The sequence below is a fragment of the Fusarium coffeatum genome (genome assembly GCF_003316985.1).
Source record: "Fusarium coffeatum strain FIESC_28 chromosome Unknown BRIP53273_contig_442, whole genome shotgun sequence".
NCBI lineage: Eukaryota > Fungi > Ascomycota > Sordariomycetes > Hypocreales > Nectriaceae > Fusarium > Fusarium coffeatum.
In genome coordinates, this window is record NW_022158231.1 from 1 (window position 1) to 17766 (window position 17766).

The following is a 17766-nucleotide window of genomic DNA, read 5'->3' on the forward strand; positions in this document are numbered from 1 at the left end:
GGCGGATTAGTAGTTGGGTCGGTGACGACCAGCGAATCCCCGCTGTTGTATGTCTCTTTTTGCCTATGACCTATATTTTTACACTACAACGACTGTGTAAAAATAAATGTGCTTCTTACAGAATACACTTTTTGTGGAAAGTAGGAGAGCCTTTTCGACGTTCACTGGGCTCAACTACTGTGGGGAAGATATGTTGACGAGGAGTAGAAAAACGAACATTCGCGGAATTGCTATGAAGCTTGCAATCAGAAATCGTCATCCCGAACAAAAATATAATCTCTCTGAATTATTTGACCTTTTTTGGAATATAAGTCATGGCATTAGGCAGGTATGGGCCTTGGTCTGGAGCGGATAAGAAGACTCTACATCACAACACATGAGTGAATCTTACAATCTTCTTTTAGTGGATCTGTCAACTAATCATCTAGTATCCTTAAAGTAAGACCATATCACTATGAAATTTCTTTCTATCCAAGAGTATCGTTGCCGCAAAGCCAGCTGGCTTTTATCACAACCTTGCCACAGTCAAAAGTCGTGGGTTTCCACTCACAATTGCCTTCATGTAACTTGTGGTACCCAGGGTCGTCACTCTCCGGATTCTTCCACATCATCCAAGTCCCGCCTCCACATCCTTCCCAGGAATACAGGAATCCGTCAGGCAATAGGACAGAGTGGCTACAGGGATTCTGGGACTCTGGAAAGGGGATGACTCCATAGTTGCATGAAGCATTCTTGGTGCCGTCTAAGGCAAATGCGATGTGGAACTTCTGACCTTTCTCTTCGCTTGTGCCTACCCAGATGGGATCGTCGGGCTCAGCATCTGCATCGGGTGTTGCAGTGGGCTTGACGGTAGGGTACGAGATGGTAGTTGATGTCAATGTTGTGGGTGAGGGCGTGGTTGAAGATTCGGAAGAGGTAGTGCTTTTCGGCTCGGAACTTGTAAGACATGTTAGGACGTTCATGTTCTCAAATAATGACCTTGCTTTACCTGGACGTCGTGATTGCTTCTTCACTGTTGCCAGTATCGTTTGGCTCCTTCTTAGTTGCCAATGTACCGCCGACAGCGCCGCCGATTATGCCTCCAGTCACCAGGATGCTGATCACTACTATCGCGAGCCAGTACCGCTTCCACCAAGGCTTCGTAACCACAAGCGGCAGTGGCTCTTCGGATTGCTTTTGCGTAGTTGGAACCGAGTTGAATGGCTCAATACCCTCTCCGGGCTTGACTTCGAGCGTTGAGTGGGGGCCACGATGATCGACCTCGAGCGTAGAGAAACCTGGGTCTCCTGAAAGATTCCTGAAGTCGGCCATGGTTGTTCGTAGTAGAAGGGCGTTGGGTCTGGGCAAGGGAAATGTAGCAGGAAGGCATAAGGGCGAACCCTGGAGTACCCTGTTATGGCAGTTGAATGCGGCTGAAGTCTCCAGTCTCACAAGAACAACGGTCAGAAAGTAGAGTCACATTGTGGCTTAAGATCAAAACCAACTGTGAATAATTGCTTTGTAGCCCTTTGGCGGGGAGTCTCACTAGTGAGGCATATTTGACAGTTCGGCTGCCACCTGAAAGCTATAATTGGGCGTTCAGTTGCACTGTAGGAGCACAACAGTTCCTTCTTACAAATGTGCATTTCTGGTCCAGACGACTCGAAGGATCGTGGCTTGACTTTAGACCATCGGATTTTAAACTCTTGTCAAATGATTTCACTGAACCAGCGCCACCAGAGCCTGCTTCAACCGGTTATAAAAATGAGGCCAGAAAGCTGAATTACAAAGCGAGCTCCGGAATAGAAGACCGGAAGATGCGAATTCGCACTAAGGATATATTGTGGCTCAAGAGGCGTGTGCATATCCCTGTAAATGGACTTCAGTGCAGGACGGCTCGGGCTACAGCCTACCTCATTTCTTCCAGGGCTGGGAAGAAATCGGTATTACTGCAGATTGTGGCATCGTCCGGATGTTTCGAGCGTAGAAGACAACTACATTAATCCTAGATCATATACGACATAGAAGCCTTCTCACCATTGGTACCTACGATGGATTGATCAGTGAGCCATTGCTGTCTTCTGAACAATGTGTCTTCAGCCGCAGTGGCGAAGGCTATTGTGCTAGCAGTCGGGATGTCAGTGGATCATGTTTATTGGTGTACTCTTCTTGTGGCTTCCGTTGAAATCAGGCTCGCTGACCTTGCTGCAGTGACCATGATACAGCTCATTTTCAAAGTCGTAACAGCATCTACACCTTTAGCACCTTGCCTGAATACCTGATATTGCTCTAAAAGTGCACCGGTGATCCCAATTGCGCTTTAGGGGCCATAGATCTTTTGTTCCCCTTGGCTGACATGAGAGACTGTATGTAACTGCCATTTGTCTGTATAATCTTGAGGCAGAGCTACGAGGCCATTTTCTCTCTCGTGCATTGTGGCTGCCGCTGACTACGTCATGGCGAGATTTCCCTTCGCTGGTAGTTATCGAGTCTCTGCTGATGAGAGCACGAAATGACAAGCACTTCAGTGTCCCAATTCTTATCAGTTGGAAATGTATTTATATGAGCCTTTGGGAGCCCCGTCAGCGATAGAGTCTCAAGCTTGAAACTACCAACCCACGCCCCCATCCCCAATTTATTTCCATTAAGCCATGAATATGCTCCGCTACCTGGTCTTTATGATCTTCTTCGTTTTAGCCTGGGCTGTATCATCTGTGCCCGATAAGCAGATGAACGACTGGCTCAATGCTGGAGGTATACCACTCGCCATGGCAGCCCAACCCATGTGGTTCTTCGGCCAATCTCGGAACCAGCCCCCATGCTATCCAACATGGGCTATCCAGGGAGGCAAGCAAGCCCCAGGCGGAGACCTCTGTGCCTATCCCGAGGTAGGTTGTCACTGTCGCAATCCAGGCAGGAAAATCGGCAATCCTGGGCCAGATTTCCCCATATACTATACGTACACCAAATGCAAAAACGGCAACGAGATCAGAGTGGCTTATAATATCTTCTTTGACAAAGACGGTGCCATATGGAGTGGACATCGCTAGTGAGAATCCTCCTGCAAATCTCATGACTTTGAAACTGATTATCATAGTGACTGGGAACGTGTCATCGTTGTCTGGGCCAGGGGTACAGACAACGTCTGGAGTCAGTCGCGGCTATTTATGTCCCAACACAGAGGCTACGACAAGAAGAACTGGAAGGATATACAGAACACGTTCCATAGCAAAGACGCCAACAAACCCCGTGGCGGACAGAATGGGAAGAAATACCTGGCTCATCCAAAGGTTTATGTTGGTTGGTCAAAGCATGCCATCTTTCATGATCGCAATACTTTCTGGAACGATGTGGGTTCTCAAATACTAGGCCTTGCTTTTAGATCCCAGGATTGGTGGTACTATCCTACAAAGGGTAAGTTCGTGATTTGCATTGAGACTCATAACTGATTGATATTCATTAGAGTCATATATTCGAGCTGATCGCTCGACTCCAATTGGGGATAAGATCGCCCACCTGGATTGGGGAGAAGCATCGAGCACTCCCGCCAATGTTCACGATGGGCTGTGTTCCATTTGAGAAATCAGTGCAGGTATAGCACTTTTTATTCGGCAACAGCTCTTTGAATGTGGTACTCAAGCAGTCTTGGTCAACGGTTCTAGCTATCTGGATGGGAACACTCGTTAGCAACTCATCATTCGTTAAATCGTGTGATATGCAGGAAGTTGGGTTTAATCGATACACTACAGACTGTCTATTGCCTCACTCCTTAAATACACCTATTTCGGGCTCTCGGCTCATCTTTGAAGGGCCGCCATAGGTCTGGATCACGGTGCAACCGGACTGGGAAGTTCACCGTCAATAAACAACAGACCACGTCGGCCAAATGTTTCTCCTCATGCACTGCTACCCTGGTGCAAGCAGCTCTGTACTCAAGCAGCGCCAAGCCTCCATTTAACCATAAAGCTCTGATCATGTAGGGTGTCGCACATGAGTTGTATTGAAACAAGCTTTTTAGCGGCGGGAATGACCTGTGCACGCATCCAATAAACAGACAAGAGCATCAGAACAAGACAAGGATCTAATGGCGACCACAGCTTGTACTGTACCTACATCATTAATCTATGACATATTCACTCCAGCGACAAGAAATCAATCCAGCGATCCAATTTCCCAAAAACATCTTGTCTGGTGTCTTGTATGAGGCATTTATCCCATCCGACGTATCCGACAAAGCGCAAAGGTGAGCCTGCGGCGATGCTGTTCCAGACCAGATCATCCGTCCTTTTGTAGCGCACTGATTGTAGCACACAAGTATCGTCCTCAGCTTACCAGTGAGCTAGAGGACTGCGACGGTACCGTGTGGCACTAAATATGCAGGGTCTTTGGTGCGGAGATCCCTGTCGATCATGACATCTGACATGATCAGCAAAGCACCTTCAGATGACATTGTGAGACATGTCATCTGGCGGCCTCTTGCTTGGCGGTCTGTGAAATTATTTACAATCCGTGCTTTTGAATGAGGTGGTGAGTTTTGGGATGAAGGATATCGAACAAGAGAAATCCATTTTGCTGTGCTTCACCTGAGTTTATGAGGAGTACTCGTCAAATTGAAAAGGAGAAAATACCGCAGCCAAGATGACTACGGTTCACTGTATTTCAGATGCTCGCTGCCAGCAACGATAAACCATGAAATCTAAGACAAAAGAGACCAGTAGAAAACCAAACACCGAATCAAACTTGCAAAGGAATGTGAAAATGTATCGCGACCCAACACTGTGACCAAACGTAGACCTCGTAACTCGTGCTGCTCCGCCGTCTAAACGCTCTCGATGAAAGCAGGAGGTGGCTTCTTCAATCCAAGATTCACACGACTTCGAAATTATTAGCACAGCTTGGATATACCGACAAATAACTCACCATAATGGACATGTGCGAGATCGATCGGTCAACCACTGATCTATACACTGAGGATGATACAAATGCCCGCAAGGTAACATCCTTAACCTCGCGCCTTCGATAAAGTCCTCGGTACATATTGAGCAGGCTGGCGACGTGCTGTCGCCCGGTGATGTCGCCGCACCATCACCTTTCTCAGAGTCGCGCGAAATATTCTGAATAGTAAAGAATTTCCGTAAAGGCAAAAGTCTCGGTCCTCTCTTCAAAGGTTTTGTCTCTAGCGAGTCTTCCGAGGGCGACATCAAAGCAGGCGCCGGTACAGCAATTTGCTGAGAATGTATCCGTGGATTGAACGTGACGATAGGCATGCTCTCCACATTCTCCTTTCCCAGCCCAGAAGAGATATTATATCTCGGAAGCTGTGCCTCTAGTGCGCGACGAATGGCTTGTCCACGTAATGATTTGTGGGTAAAGCATATCGCAGCGACGATGACAATTATAGCCACGCAAAGAATGACTCCCCATATCGTCGTTGTCTTTGCGTCATGATTAGAGTCGGAAGATGCCATGAGTACTAATTATTGTAGAATATGTGTTGTGGGAAAGTTGCGGTGATATCAGGTGAGGTGAGGTGAGGTGAGATGTACGATATCTCGTGCAGACCGACCTTACTTTGGCTTGGCTCTTACCTCCCCCGCTTTGGGCATACATACTGTACGCTCCCTTGCATTGCTGACCTTGGCTGATACATAATTCGCGCACAAAGAGCAGGGGCTGGTCTGGAAGGTCTAGAAGCACATGCTTACTGTTCTCAGATTATTTGGTGCCGAGATTCCGTCACAAAATGATCGTCGCATTTTTTAGTTGGTCAAAGTTAATTAATTTAGTACGTACAGTGGAAGATGGGGGCTAGGGGGGCGAAATGGCGTCCAGGTTGGTGCTGGAGCTGGTTTAGCGGGGAGGGGTACAGGACGGGAGCACCTATTTTTAGTCACTCCATATCATCCTCGAGCACACTTGCTGGGTAATTGTATTCAACAACAACGAGCGATACAGACTCGAGCTTGGTGAGCATGCGAGCTATAAAGGGTCCTGCCGTACAAAACTCCAAACCTGTTCCATTTCCAGTCTGCAAGGTACCGGCCGAGAAACACCATGACAAAGGGCAAACAAAAGCTCAATCTCCTCCACAGCAATGATTACGACACGAGCGTAATTTGGAATTTTTCCCTTGAATTGTCCCCCAGGAAGTATTTAAGATAGGTAATTCGCGGCTCGTACAATCGGTCGGTCGGGGCTGGCAACAAGTCAGATTAGTCCATGTACCTGTGCCATGAAACAGTCCTTTCCACTTATTATTCGCACGAGAGCGCTGACAAGAAGAAATATCGGGGCCGATGCAGAGATACGATAGGGATAGTAAACGGCAACGTCAAACCCACGGGTTGTCTGGCGTTGAATCCTCCTCGTCCTCGTCCCCTTCCTTCTTCTTCTTCTTTCCCCCAGCGCAGAGGCAAATGGCCAAGATGAGGGCGATAACAATGCCAACGGCAGCTAACGTCCACTTGATGGCGTTCTTGGCGTTCACAGGGCCTCCGACATTAACTTGGGCTGCCATCGTGGTGGTTCGAGTTGAGATGATCGGTTGATGGATGAAGATGAAGAAATGGACGAGTTCAGGTTTGAGGATTCCCGGAGGAGAGATTTTCTGGCATTTTCTTTTATCTTGGATTGTGTGAAACTCTCAGTAAAGATTTTCAGAGCCTAGGTTGTCTTCAAGATTATGGTTTGATAAGCGAGGGGATACACCATCCATGAACCATTCACATATCGATGTCAAGATATAGGTCTCAAAAGGCTCTCACTTTCTAACATTTTTCCTTTTTTTCAATCGAAATCTGAGAATATTTCGGATCTTTAACAGTCTGAACCGGCAGGACATACTTGAAATCGTTCGTCTCTTCGGTTCTCGGCGGCCACTCTACGCCTGGTTCCTGGAAAGGAATCACCATGAAAATGCATCACCGTCAGTGACTCAGCCAAGCCGACAATTTGTGCGAATCCAATATTGTACCGAGTCAATATACGGGACAAATACCCCGACGCCGCGCTCGTCATGTCGCCTCACCAAGGTATAAGGTTTTCGCAGGTAACTTAAAAATAATATGTATTGGTTGAGAGTAGCCAACAAGCGCTTATGAACGAATAGAGCCTCTGACTGAACCACTATCTCCACTCATCATCAAGAGTACTGGCGCTTCCACACTTACTACCAGTAACAGCCCGATTATTCGGATCACTCAACCACGTAACATCCCCACCACTCGTCTTCTTAATATACTTGTACTCAAAGCTCGTATCAGAAGGAATATTAACCTTGGCACTCCACACTCCCTTGGAACCCTCCGTCAGTGGGATGCCCTCATCAGGTGACCAGTTGGAAAGTTCAGTCACACCGCCGACAACGTAAACCTTTTGGTCAGAAGACACTTCCACATTTTTGACGCTGAAGGTTATTGTTGTGTCGCAGGCGGGCGCTGCTTCGCATACCGCGGGGACCTTGTTGGCGGAGGTCTCGCCCCAAGAGGGAGAGACGATGCTGGAGCGACGCTCAGTTGCGCCGACGAAGGACGCGTAGGACCAGGTGAGATGAACCGCTGATTTGGGAGTGCCAGTGGCTCTGTCAAATTGCTCGGCTAGTGAACCATCCTTAGGAGTGTAGGTTTGGACAACAGCGACGAATCCGTCAGCGTAGGCCTTGACAGCCTTGACAATCTCCTTGTATATCTTGCTGTTCTTCTTGTAAGTGCCCTTGGATACCTTAGGCACAAGGTCGCGGAAGAAAGACAAGGAGGCATCGTCAATTGTGAGCGCCCCAACCTTATTCCATTGGTAGAGAGCAGCGTATAATTGTTCAGCGGCAGCAAGGGTGGCCAGGTACCAAGGGTTGCCGTCGTAGTACACATCCTCACTGTATCGACCAACAGCCGCGGCTTTGCCTTTACCTCTGTTCTTGTTAACACCATAGATGGACCTGAAAGAGTCCACGACAGCTTTATGGTTGGCCAGCGCTCGCGACGAGCAAGGCTGGAATGTCGAGTCGGTGCACTTGGAGTTGGGATCAAATGTATGAATCGATGAAAGGATGGAATTAGCATCCAGACCCTTGCGACCATCCTTCACATTTATATTCGAGTCAATGTAACCACCCGTCCAAAAGCTCTGCATGAAGCAAAGAACGCGAGGAGCATTGGCAGCACAATCAGGACACGACTTGCCCAACTTCTTCGCCAAAGCCGCTCCCTCAACAAGAGCCCGATGCGAAGCGGAAAGCGTAAAGAACGAAGATCCGTTAACCTCCTCCCAAAGATCATACCCAGTGCGATTCCAGAACTTGGTAGTATACGCAAGATCTTTCTCAATCACTGGCCAGACCTTGTTCACGGCTTTGGACTTGTCTCCGTTGGAGATGAGCCACTCTGCGTAGAGGGTCAAGGCTGTAGCGCGAAGAGGAGGACCGTCACGCTGAGGACGACCCCAGGATCCGGTGAAAGCGGTGAGGTTCACGTGGAACTTTGGCTCGCCGAGACCGCCTGACTCTGGACTACCGGATGGGTTTGTGGTTTTCTGGAGTTTGGCTTGGGCGGAGACGTATTCGTCTATTTTGCGCTGGAGGGATTTATCGCCGTGGATGAGGCGCTCGACGAGGACTTTGTATGTCAAAGCTGAGTCGCGAGTCCACGTGTACCAGTCTTGTGAAGATCATTAGCATGATTATGGAATGGAGAAGTGGTTGACTTACAATCAGGGTCCTGTCGCGATGGACTTGCGACAACGGCACCAGGCGCTGCACCTTGTGCTCGTTTACCATCGGAGCCAATATTGGCGAGAACACCCTTGATGGAGATGTCGGCTTGTTTGGTGATGAACTTCTCGAGGGAGTTGTCCTTGCTTGGGGAGGCAGCGACTTGGCCCTGCCATAACGCGACGGCAGCCAGGCCGTAGAGAACTTGAGTAAACATTTTCAACGACCAGAATGATTGACAAGAACTTGATAGAGAGTGAGCTGCTCCATCAATTAATCATCGTAAGTCCATCAAGGTTATATACAAATGATCAAGGTCCGATCACAAGTAAACAACAGGAGCTTCCGCATTCATTCGCGCAAGCTATAAATTACGCCGAGAGCAAGCGCCCTTGATCCACCAATGAAGTTGTCAACCCCAGACACTCGTTGTATTTTCTGGGGTAAGGTCCCCAGATCCCCCGCATACCAGATGCTTTCCTGGGTCTAGTCTTGACGATGGCATCGGTCCTTCTCATCTGATCTATTGAATTACGAACTGCGGCACGGTATACGTTTTTCGGGCCGTTTTAACAGCTATGCTCTTCTCAGTATATGGTTCTTGTTTTGGGATGGTCAATGAGGTGGTATGATCATCACATGGTAGGATATCGGTTGGTTCTGGGGCCGCGGTAGAGGAGCCGATCGGGGGCTAGTCGAATTGGGAAGTCGCGGATGATGGTCAATACAGCTTCTTGTAAGGGGACTGGTCGTCTTACGACCCCGAATTTGCTCATACGGTTGAGTACCACGCCTAAGATGGACGGTAGATTAATGGTTCGTATCTATGGAAGAGCATTGGAAGAGAAACGATGACGTCATTATGCGAGCCGTTGAGCAGAACAGCTCCGTTATTCAGATCGATCCCCTAATTCTATTCCAATTACAGGGCCAATCCGTCTCATCAACACAACAGCAACGAAAAGCAGCGACAACCACAAGCCCAAGTATGTTACATCACCACGATAAATCGCATGTCTCTTGACGCGAGAGTCGAATTTTCTCCTGAACGTCGAATATAGTAATCAACTAGACACTTATTCTTCAACAATTACGTAAGGCGCGGTGGCGGAGTGGTCTAACGCGATAGACTAGAAATCTATTCTCCTCGGAGGCGTCTGTTCGAATCAGGCCCGCGTCGACTTGAACAAAGTCGGACTCTTTAAGAGTTCTCACTTACAATTCATTTTTGACTTTTTTTTTCCACACTGGCTAGGTATGTAACAGTCCTCACAAAAGTAACCTTTTTTTAATGGCAGTGAGTCTAACATTACAGTCTGAACCGACACAGTAAATTACGGTTTCTCCCAATCAGTTAGTTTATGTCGCTGAATTTCTATGTCTTGGAAATTTTCGTTTATTCATACGTATACATTAAGAAATTGTAGTTGTCTGGTCGTTATCTAATTGACCAGTGGTATCTCATCAAACTCATCAACACTTTTAAGAATTCTACTCGCTTCAGTCATAGGCTTTTTCCGTCCTCCTCTGCCGCCCCTCCCACCTCTCGAAGGTGCAAAGTCATGACCCAAGCTAATCGCAGCTCTTCTCGGCCTGACAAGAACATTAACCATCGAAGCTTCAGAAGGTTTTTCCAGATCCGCAGCCCACTGCGCAACTTCTTCCTCCTCTGCTTTAATATGGTCGTCGAGCGTTTTATCCGCGTGTGATCCAAAAGCGAACATGCGTCCGAACGATTGTGGGAACACTTTGTGTAGGAATAATCGTACTGTGGGAAGACAGGGCGCGGCGATGCTGACGGAGCTTTCGATGCCGGCCCAGACCATTAGGTCCATGTAATCCCATGTTATGTTGGTGGAGTGGCCGTAGAGAATGTTGTAGCGCATTTTTAGACAGCTGGCGACTAGGACGACGACGCCGAGGCTGAACATGATGATGATGGCGATTTTTCGGCGTAGTGTCGATCGCACTAGAAAGTGTCAGCATATTTCTTCTCACCAACTTCAGGAAACACATACTCCTCCAGACGAGTGGTATCGGGAGCGCCAAGACCACCACATCAAAAATGATATTTGTAATATTGATCGCCCATTGGAGCATGTTGAGATCCATGCATTTATAATCCACATCGTGTCCGCTGAAGCGATCCCAGTTCCAGCGTATCGGCGTGCATTGGAATATGTTGAGAAACATGAAAATGATGGTGTTGAGAGACACGATGATGATGATGGCCCAGCAGACTTGGCAGAATCGTGTGTAGACGTGGCATAGTCGGATGTAGAATAATATGATGGTGACTTTGGTCATTCCCATCAGAAGGCTGTAGAAAGGGCAATCGATCCAGAATAGCTGAGCACGTTAGCTAAGGTGATTTGAGTATCAAGTGCTGGTGGACGTACCTTGAGGGCATGTGACAAGTCTTCTGCGTTGACTTGCCAAATATCCTGACCAAAAGCAGACATTAAAGCTATACTTGTCAGTGACTTGCTGTTATAACTGTCGTTGAATCGCCTTACCATGATGTCCAATACCAAAATAAACAATGTAGATAATAAAAGAAGTCAAAGATAACCAATCCTCCGGCGAAAACTGCTTGACAAGAAACGCTTTGGTATAAATGCGAATAACGGTACAAAGAATAGACATAATATGTATAGAAATGTATGGCCAGGCATCGTTTCGACGGTCGCGTATCGGGCGCTCGCATAAAGCATCGACTTGGCGCAGAGAAGCTGGACCTCTGTCAGGGGTCTTGATCCTGGATGCAAATCATCAAAAGAGGCAACATACCGAAAATAGCAGGGGCGCGACAATGCTGTCCCATACAGTAGATCAAATCCGCGTGGAAATCTTGAGAATGGCAAATGCAACTTTTTTCATCTTGCAAATCGCAGTCTGAATGCAATGCCGCGACAAGACATTCTTGCTGTGACACTATGAGCGAATGTCTCGGTAGATGGGAGATTAGATTGCTTACCGCGCATTTTGGAGAAGCATTGATCGTCGCTTTAACCTGGGCATCACTCTCATTCGCCACAGAAGCCGCTGCCCCGACAGATACCGCAGCACAAGCAACCCATGTAGCCAGCGTTTCAACCCTCATCATGCATTGTCTGCAGCATTAATTCGATCCCCCATCCAGGATCACGAATGTGGACATCTCCAGATTTCGATTTCAGGAAAAGAGAAGGAAAGGTGGGAAAGAAAGAGGAATAGCGGGATTAAAGACGCAGAGACATACGCACGACCCCTTTCTAAAACGAATTGATTCCCTCTCAAAAGATCTTCAAGTGGATAGCGCTAGAGTTTTGATTACTGTAACTACTAAGTTTTCGGCCGCACGGGGCAGTGTTGCCACTTCGGGAGTATTTTTGATGCTTTCATTGGATCGTCAAGTGCCCTCTTTCGCGTCTACTGAACAACGGCGCTGCGGCTAGTGGAACCGCATTCGGGCAGAGTTGAGGAACCCTTGCGGGTACGATCCGTGAGCCGGCTTAGGCGCAGGACGCATTACCCGGAAGCTGGTGTCCCCGGAAGGATGATGATGAAAGTTATGCTGGGTGTCTATGACGATGATGACCCGTGCTATGAGTGGCGGAAGATAACCATGACTCGGCATACGATATGTCATTCATGCAGTGGGCTGTGGAAACATTGAACCCCTTTGTAAAAGCCACGTGCGTTAGGCTTTCCTCCTGCGGCTTCCTTCAACATTCCAATTTCTCATCTCCGGCAGTCAAACCCAAAAGCAAAGCTCATTTCGTGGAACACTGCCGAGGGGATGCAGTCGTGGCGTCGATAAAGTTTGCACTTAAGGAGACGGCCGATGCGTGCTCGAGTCATGGTCTGTGACTCAGCCTATCAGGACGCGATCCGAACAGGATGTTTCACTCCGACCCTGAGGTCCACGTGGTTGCGCACGGAGGAGAGGCGCCGCCAATTAACAGTGAGGCTTGTTTGTGAGATGAAACAGCAGGTGCAAAAGGATTGACGCCATCGTCAATTTTGGTAGAGGTTGGAATACGAGAGTCTTGATGGTCTTTGATCGTGAAACAGAGTCGCGTCTGAAGTGGGGGGGATCGTCAACAGGGATAGGAGGATCTGAGGATGACTCCATCTTGGATTTGCGGGCTGCGGAGACGAGACGATGGTATAACGTCAGGGACGGGCTCAGGAACGGGCGCTGGGCAGCAAGGACGAATGCTAGGAGATGTCTGTGGGTTTTGAGATATGCTTCAATGGGTAATACCATTTTATCCTGATAAACAAGAGCGCCAAAAGCACACTCGCAAACCATGTGGGTTTTCAAGATGCAAAGATGAACGCAGGATAAACCGGTTTGTAACTGCAGTACACATATCCAACGATCACTGATTTCCTCTTCACTGTCAATAAAAAAAAGAAAGAAAGAACAAGAACAGTCAGTTTGCAGTTATCAGATACCGCGCATTCCTCTGAAGCATATCGTGTTCAATTGTGCCCAGAGCCCAGAAGCTTGCACATTACCCTGCAGTAACAGAAAATCGACATGTGTAAACCCGCTCTATCCCCATGATGTCACTGCACGTGTCTGAGCGCGATTTTTATCTCGTTCAGGAATGGCTGATAAGATCATATCGATAAGATAAGAAGACGAACAATCGATAAGGCGATAAGCCTCCTGTTATATCGAGACGAAGAAGACAACCCAACACTGAGGTCCGTTCCGGTATTTCAGGCACATGAATATTCGTCGGGGTTTCACTGTGCGACATAAAAGGTGATTTGCTTCATTAGTCTTGCGAGATGAGGCTGAACGGCGGTCTTGACCTAGCTGCATCTCAAGTGTCGGGCTGCCTTGAAGCAGGTTGCAAGCCTTGGAGACATCACGATCAGAACACAACCACAGCAACATTCTGGCCCGGCAAATGCGGTGAATAGTGAAAATTGTCTCCAGGATCCAAATACCGGGTAAATGTACTGTAGCCTTATGCACAGCATTATCCCTGTCGTATCCTAGCTAGTGAAGCTCAATTAAAATTAGCTCAGCGCTAAGCTTTCCAGCCCTGATGATTCTATCCAGGTTGTTGCGCTGATGGCAAGATAGACAAGAGAGGAATCTGTTCCTGGAATAGACTGTTCATTCGAAATAAATAGTCTCCGTGTGGTGAAGGAGCTGTGTCTACCGCCTTCCACTCATGAGTCCCAAGTGACAATCCCGTGATATCTTGGGGGCCATTGGGGGCCATTTCAACAATTCAAGCAGCATGAGAAGCAATTCTATATAAAGTTACCACCTTCCTCTCCAGGTAGTTCATCCGGTGTATAGACCTATCGGCACTTGACTTCACGATATTGCAGAAACGCCACACGGTCTAGATCTTGGGGTTAGTTGTTTCAGTCCTCAGCCGCACCACGCTGTGCCAAGTGATTGGCTTCTGTGGCTGTAAGCACGGAGCAACTCTTGTTCAGCTTCTGCACTGTTGTGGTACACTGACTGCTAAATTTAATTATCGTGGGATTTGTTCATGCTGTTGGGCTGCGGCGGTGAAATGGTTGGGATTAGGTTGTGTATAAATTGGTAGCGATGATCTCGAGGTCAGCATAGAACCAAAAGTCCTATCTCTATCCTCAGAACTACTGCGAAACACATTATTCCAGTGAACACCACTTCAAGACCATTCTTAAGATGAAGCCTTCTGCTATTCTCTCCTTCGGAGCCATCCTCCTCGGCGCCACCACCCCCGTCGAAGCATCCCAATGCAAGACCCCTCCCTGCGGCCGTTTCGAAAACAGCACACCATGGACCGCCAAATGGGCCGATCTCGGAATGAAAGACCACCTTTGTCAACTCAGTAGCGGCGGCAAGCCTGTCAAGTGCAAACAGTACTTCTTGGGAGCCAACTCCTCACGAGGTGGCTTCTTCCACAAGCCTCGCACTGACGTCGATGCTTTCTGCTTTGCCGACCGAACATACTACGTCAAGTTTGGACCGAGGGGGAGTGAGAAGGCTTACAAGAAGGGCGTTTGGATCAAGATCAACTCGGCTCAGACGGCGAAGTGTGTTGCTAGGAATGAGGTACCGCATTGTACTGTTAATTGATTGGAAAACAACAATAACGAAGGAAAGCAACAAGAATCATGTTCAATTGAATGAAACTGATAACGTATTGAATGACCAAGTGACTCCTCCTTTGCCGTGACACATTTGTCTCTGTGATTGTTGTTGCATTGTGATCTTTGTCTTGGTAGTTATCTTTCAAGCAAATTTGCTGTCTCCACATGGTGTCCAAATTTGTGTGTTTCCTGTGATGCAGACTACCGGCGATGAAGACACACCAAACATGACATCCATGCTATGCTTTCCATTTCACGCTTGCATGTTTGGGTAGCTACACATTGCCCAAATGTCAAACACAAGAAAGGTTCTGGTCTTTTGGAGATTTAGCTGGCCTATATGATCCCCGGGTGATTCCAACTCAAGAAGAAATATCAAGTTGTGTCTTCCATCTCTCTTTCTTTCCTTTACTAGTAGTATACTCTTTTATCTAGGTACTACTATTGTATACTTGGTCAAGAATTGTTCTTTCTAAATTTCCATTGTTCATTTATTATATACAGTTGTTCATCTGTCGAACAATGATTCATTTGTTAGATAAATTATTTGGACAATGGAGACGGCCGATGAACCACGAGCGGCAACACCAGATACAGAGAACACCCACTCTAGGCCATTCAAGTCACGGACCAATGTGAACATATTGATATATTTGCTCCTTGATTCATGCGGCCGGTTCCCCTCTTTCTCTGGCTATTGTTACCACTATTGTTAGCCTATTGTAGTCACCTAAATCATAGGGTATTGTCAACACTGCCAAGCACTGGCAAGAATTTGCAGATGCACCTGCTGCTAGGAAATGACTTGAATATTTATTTACTCGTCGCCTTCAGGTTTTCGTCCTCTTCCTTTCATCATCTGCTTCATCTCAACCAAGTCACTTGTCTTTATAAATACGAACAAAAATCGACATACTATACACATTCAGTCACGAATTCAAAATGCAACCCTGGCAGGAGAAAGCTCTTGCTAAGGGACGGACTCCTCTGCCCGAGCGTCCTGGGCATCGGCCCTGGCTAGAGGCAAGTCTGGCTGAATCTTCCGGCGACCGTAACGAGACCAGCCGTGGCTCTGCTCCCAACGAGCCGGAAACCTCGCATCCATATGCCACGCGCTCAACCGCTGCCGCCACCGCCGCTACCACCGCCGCTACTACCACCGCTGAGTCCGCTGATCGCGCTCCCGCCCCAGCTGCCATCACTACGCCTGCTCCCGCCAGCTCCGAGCAAATTGTAAGTACATCCTTTTCTCAAACAAGTCAAACCCTACTAACCAGATTCTAGGAGACTACCACTCCGTCGTATGTGTTTTGGCGCGGCGACGAACTCCGTCGCCTGGTGAGAATGCGCAATGGCGGCGCCAAATGGGCCGCCATAGCGGTAAGTGAACCCTTTTGATCACCCAAATTTTCTTTTTGATCAAGTAGTAACTTTCTTGCAGGAGGCTTTCCCCGAGCGTACCCTGGAGGCCCTTAAGCAGACGTACCACAAACGTCGTCATGCCACCGAGCGATTGATGGCAGAGGAAGACGTTGCTGCTGAGGCTGCGGCTGCGGCCGCGGGTCCCAGCGATGGACAATGAGAGAGAAGCATGCAGTGGTCCTAGATAGCACTAACGTTCTCCCATGGAGATAACGATCGAATACAGAAGCAGAAGCAGGCACGTTTGCCCTATTGTCACATCATAAAGTACCTATGCCACATTGTACGTGATATGTTAAACATTGCAAAATAACCCAGCAATGCCTACCGACAAGAAAATGGGGAACGAGACACACTATAAGAGAACCATTAAAACCCTTGATACTCTCAGGTGTTGGACGTAGATATGTTTGCTACTATAAAAATCCTTTGTTGGAAGTTGCACAATTGAGGAAGCGGCTGTCACTCGCGACTGTCACTAGCCGTCATGGCGGTCACTGGGCAATACTTCCAAAACGTGATTCACCTCTCGGATATCCAGTATCAAGTCTCTGCTCATCCTCAACCTGGATCTTGTTCTTTTCCAACCTGCTCACCCCGAACCTGAATGGTTCGTTTTCTCAACCCTACCCAGCACCGCCATGGAACCACTCACCAAAGGTCAGGAAGCGTCTTTTCCTCTTATCCAACCATCCAGACCGGCATCTGCGCCACCTGTGATGTATGAGAACGATAAGACGAAAGAGGGCCGGAGCCACAAACACTACCGCCCCGCGAGCACCGCTGACAACCTTACGCGAAGCACCAACCCGAATCTTGTAATGTATTCCCCAGGAAGAATATCCAAAAGAACACCAGGCCTGTGGCTCCGCTATACCGATCACGATCGGCCGACTTTTGATCAGCACTCTATTGTGGAAGATACTTAACCCCCGTCTCATGACCAAGATCAGGCATCAATATAGTGTGTGCGGAATGCTATGCGAAGAACGGGCGGAGTTGTGGAAGTTCATCCATCACCGCGAAGAAGTTATGCTTTCCGAGGATGTCGCCCTCGGATGTACCTGGGGACACCACAATGAGATGAGAGTCCAGTGGATGGAGAAGATAGCGGCAAAACAGAAAGAGTTGGGGGCGAGCTATGAGACCATCACAGATCTAATGGAGAAGATCGCAAAGGTTCATGCAGATCTCTGGAATTCGGAAAGGGCAAGAATGAATGCTGTGCTTGGTCGGTTTTGAGTGGGCATGCTCTCGTGGACGGGAGTGAAGGTATAGCGATGGGCTTGTATTGAGGATTATTTGGATGAGAGCTGCGAGTATGATCAGCCCGCCAATTTGAGTCAGCACTACGGAGGAATATTGCGGTGAAGACATCGACATAGATAGAGAAAATGACAATGCAGAGTTAAGAGTAGATATGCGATCATCTGAAAACTGCTTGTCCATTCCTCGTTGTTCAAGTCTCAACCCCGTGTTGTTTTCTCAATACAGCGCACAATGATTTCCCGATGCAGGGTATATGCCTTGGAAACGCCACATTTAATACATACGACCAAAGGTAG

The 17766-nt window shown here is 48.0% G+C and overlaps 6 protein-coding genes across 6 annotated transcripts; 3 read left to right on the plus strand and 3 right to left on the minus strand.

Annotated features, from left to right (window-relative positions):
- Nucleotides 1-467: 467 nt before the first annotated feature.
- FIESC28_11610 (uncharacterized protein) lies at nucleotides 468-1311 on the minus strand (the record flags this gene model as incomplete). Its single annotated transcript, XM_031165730.1, has 2 exons — nucleotides 468-936; nucleotides 989-1311. 2 exons carry the CDS (start codon nucleotides 1309-1311, stop codon nucleotides 468-470), a joined length of 792 nt encoding a protein of 263 aa, XP_031010206.1.
- A 1319-nt stretch (nucleotides 1312-2630) lies between these two features.
- On the plus strand, nucleotides 2631-3558 carry FIESC28_11611 (uncharacterized protein; the record flags this gene model as incomplete). Its single annotated transcript, XM_031165731.1, has 3 exons — nucleotides 2631-3028; nucleotides 3077-3393; nucleotides 3443-3558. 3 exons carry the CDS (start codon nucleotides 2631-2633, stop codon nucleotides 3556-3558), a joined length of 831 nt encoding a protein of 276 aa, XP_031010207.1.
- Nucleotides 3559-6310: 2752 nt separating this feature from the next.
- On the minus strand, nucleotides 6311-8900 carry FIESC28_11612 (uncharacterized protein; the record flags this gene model as incomplete). The annotated part of the gene is made up of 3 exons (XM_031165732.1): nucleotides 6311-6489; nucleotides 7149-8630; nucleotides 8681-8900. The coding sequence occupies 3 exons, from the start codon at nucleotides 8898-8900 to the stop codon at nucleotides 6311-6313; spliced, it is 1881 nt and encodes a 626-aa protein (XP_031010208.1).
- A 1225-nt stretch (nucleotides 8901-10125) lies between these two features.
- On the minus strand, nucleotides 10126-11329 carry FIESC28_11613 (uncharacterized protein; the record flags this gene model as incomplete). The annotated part of the gene is made up of 4 exons (XM_031165733.1): nucleotides 10126-10652; nucleotides 10702-11032; nucleotides 11083-11150; nucleotides 11200-11329. The coding sequence occupies 4 exons, from the start codon at nucleotides 11327-11329 to the stop codon at nucleotides 10126-10128; spliced, it is 1056 nt and encodes a 351-aa protein (XP_031010209.1).
- Nucleotides 11330-14351: 3022 nt separating this feature from the next.
- Nucleotides 14352-14765, plus strand: FIESC28_11614 (uncharacterized protein; the record flags this gene model as incomplete). The annotated part of the gene is made up of 1 exon (XM_031165734.1): nucleotides 14352-14765. The coding sequence occupies one exon, from the start codon at nucleotides 14352-14354 to the stop codon at nucleotides 14763-14765; it is 414 nt and encodes a 137-aa protein (XP_031010210.1).
- Nucleotides 14766-15721: 956 nt separating this feature from the next.
- On the plus strand, nucleotides 15722-16361 carry FIESC28_11615 (uncharacterized protein; the record flags this gene model as incomplete). The annotated part of the gene is made up of 3 exons (XM_031165735.1): nucleotides 15722-16012; nucleotides 16064-16159; nucleotides 16221-16361. The coding sequence occupies 3 exons, from the start codon at nucleotides 15722-15724 to the stop codon at nucleotides 16359-16361; spliced, it is 528 nt and encodes a 175-aa protein (XP_031010211.1).
- Between the last annotated feature and the right edge of the window lie 1405 nt (nucleotides 16362-17766).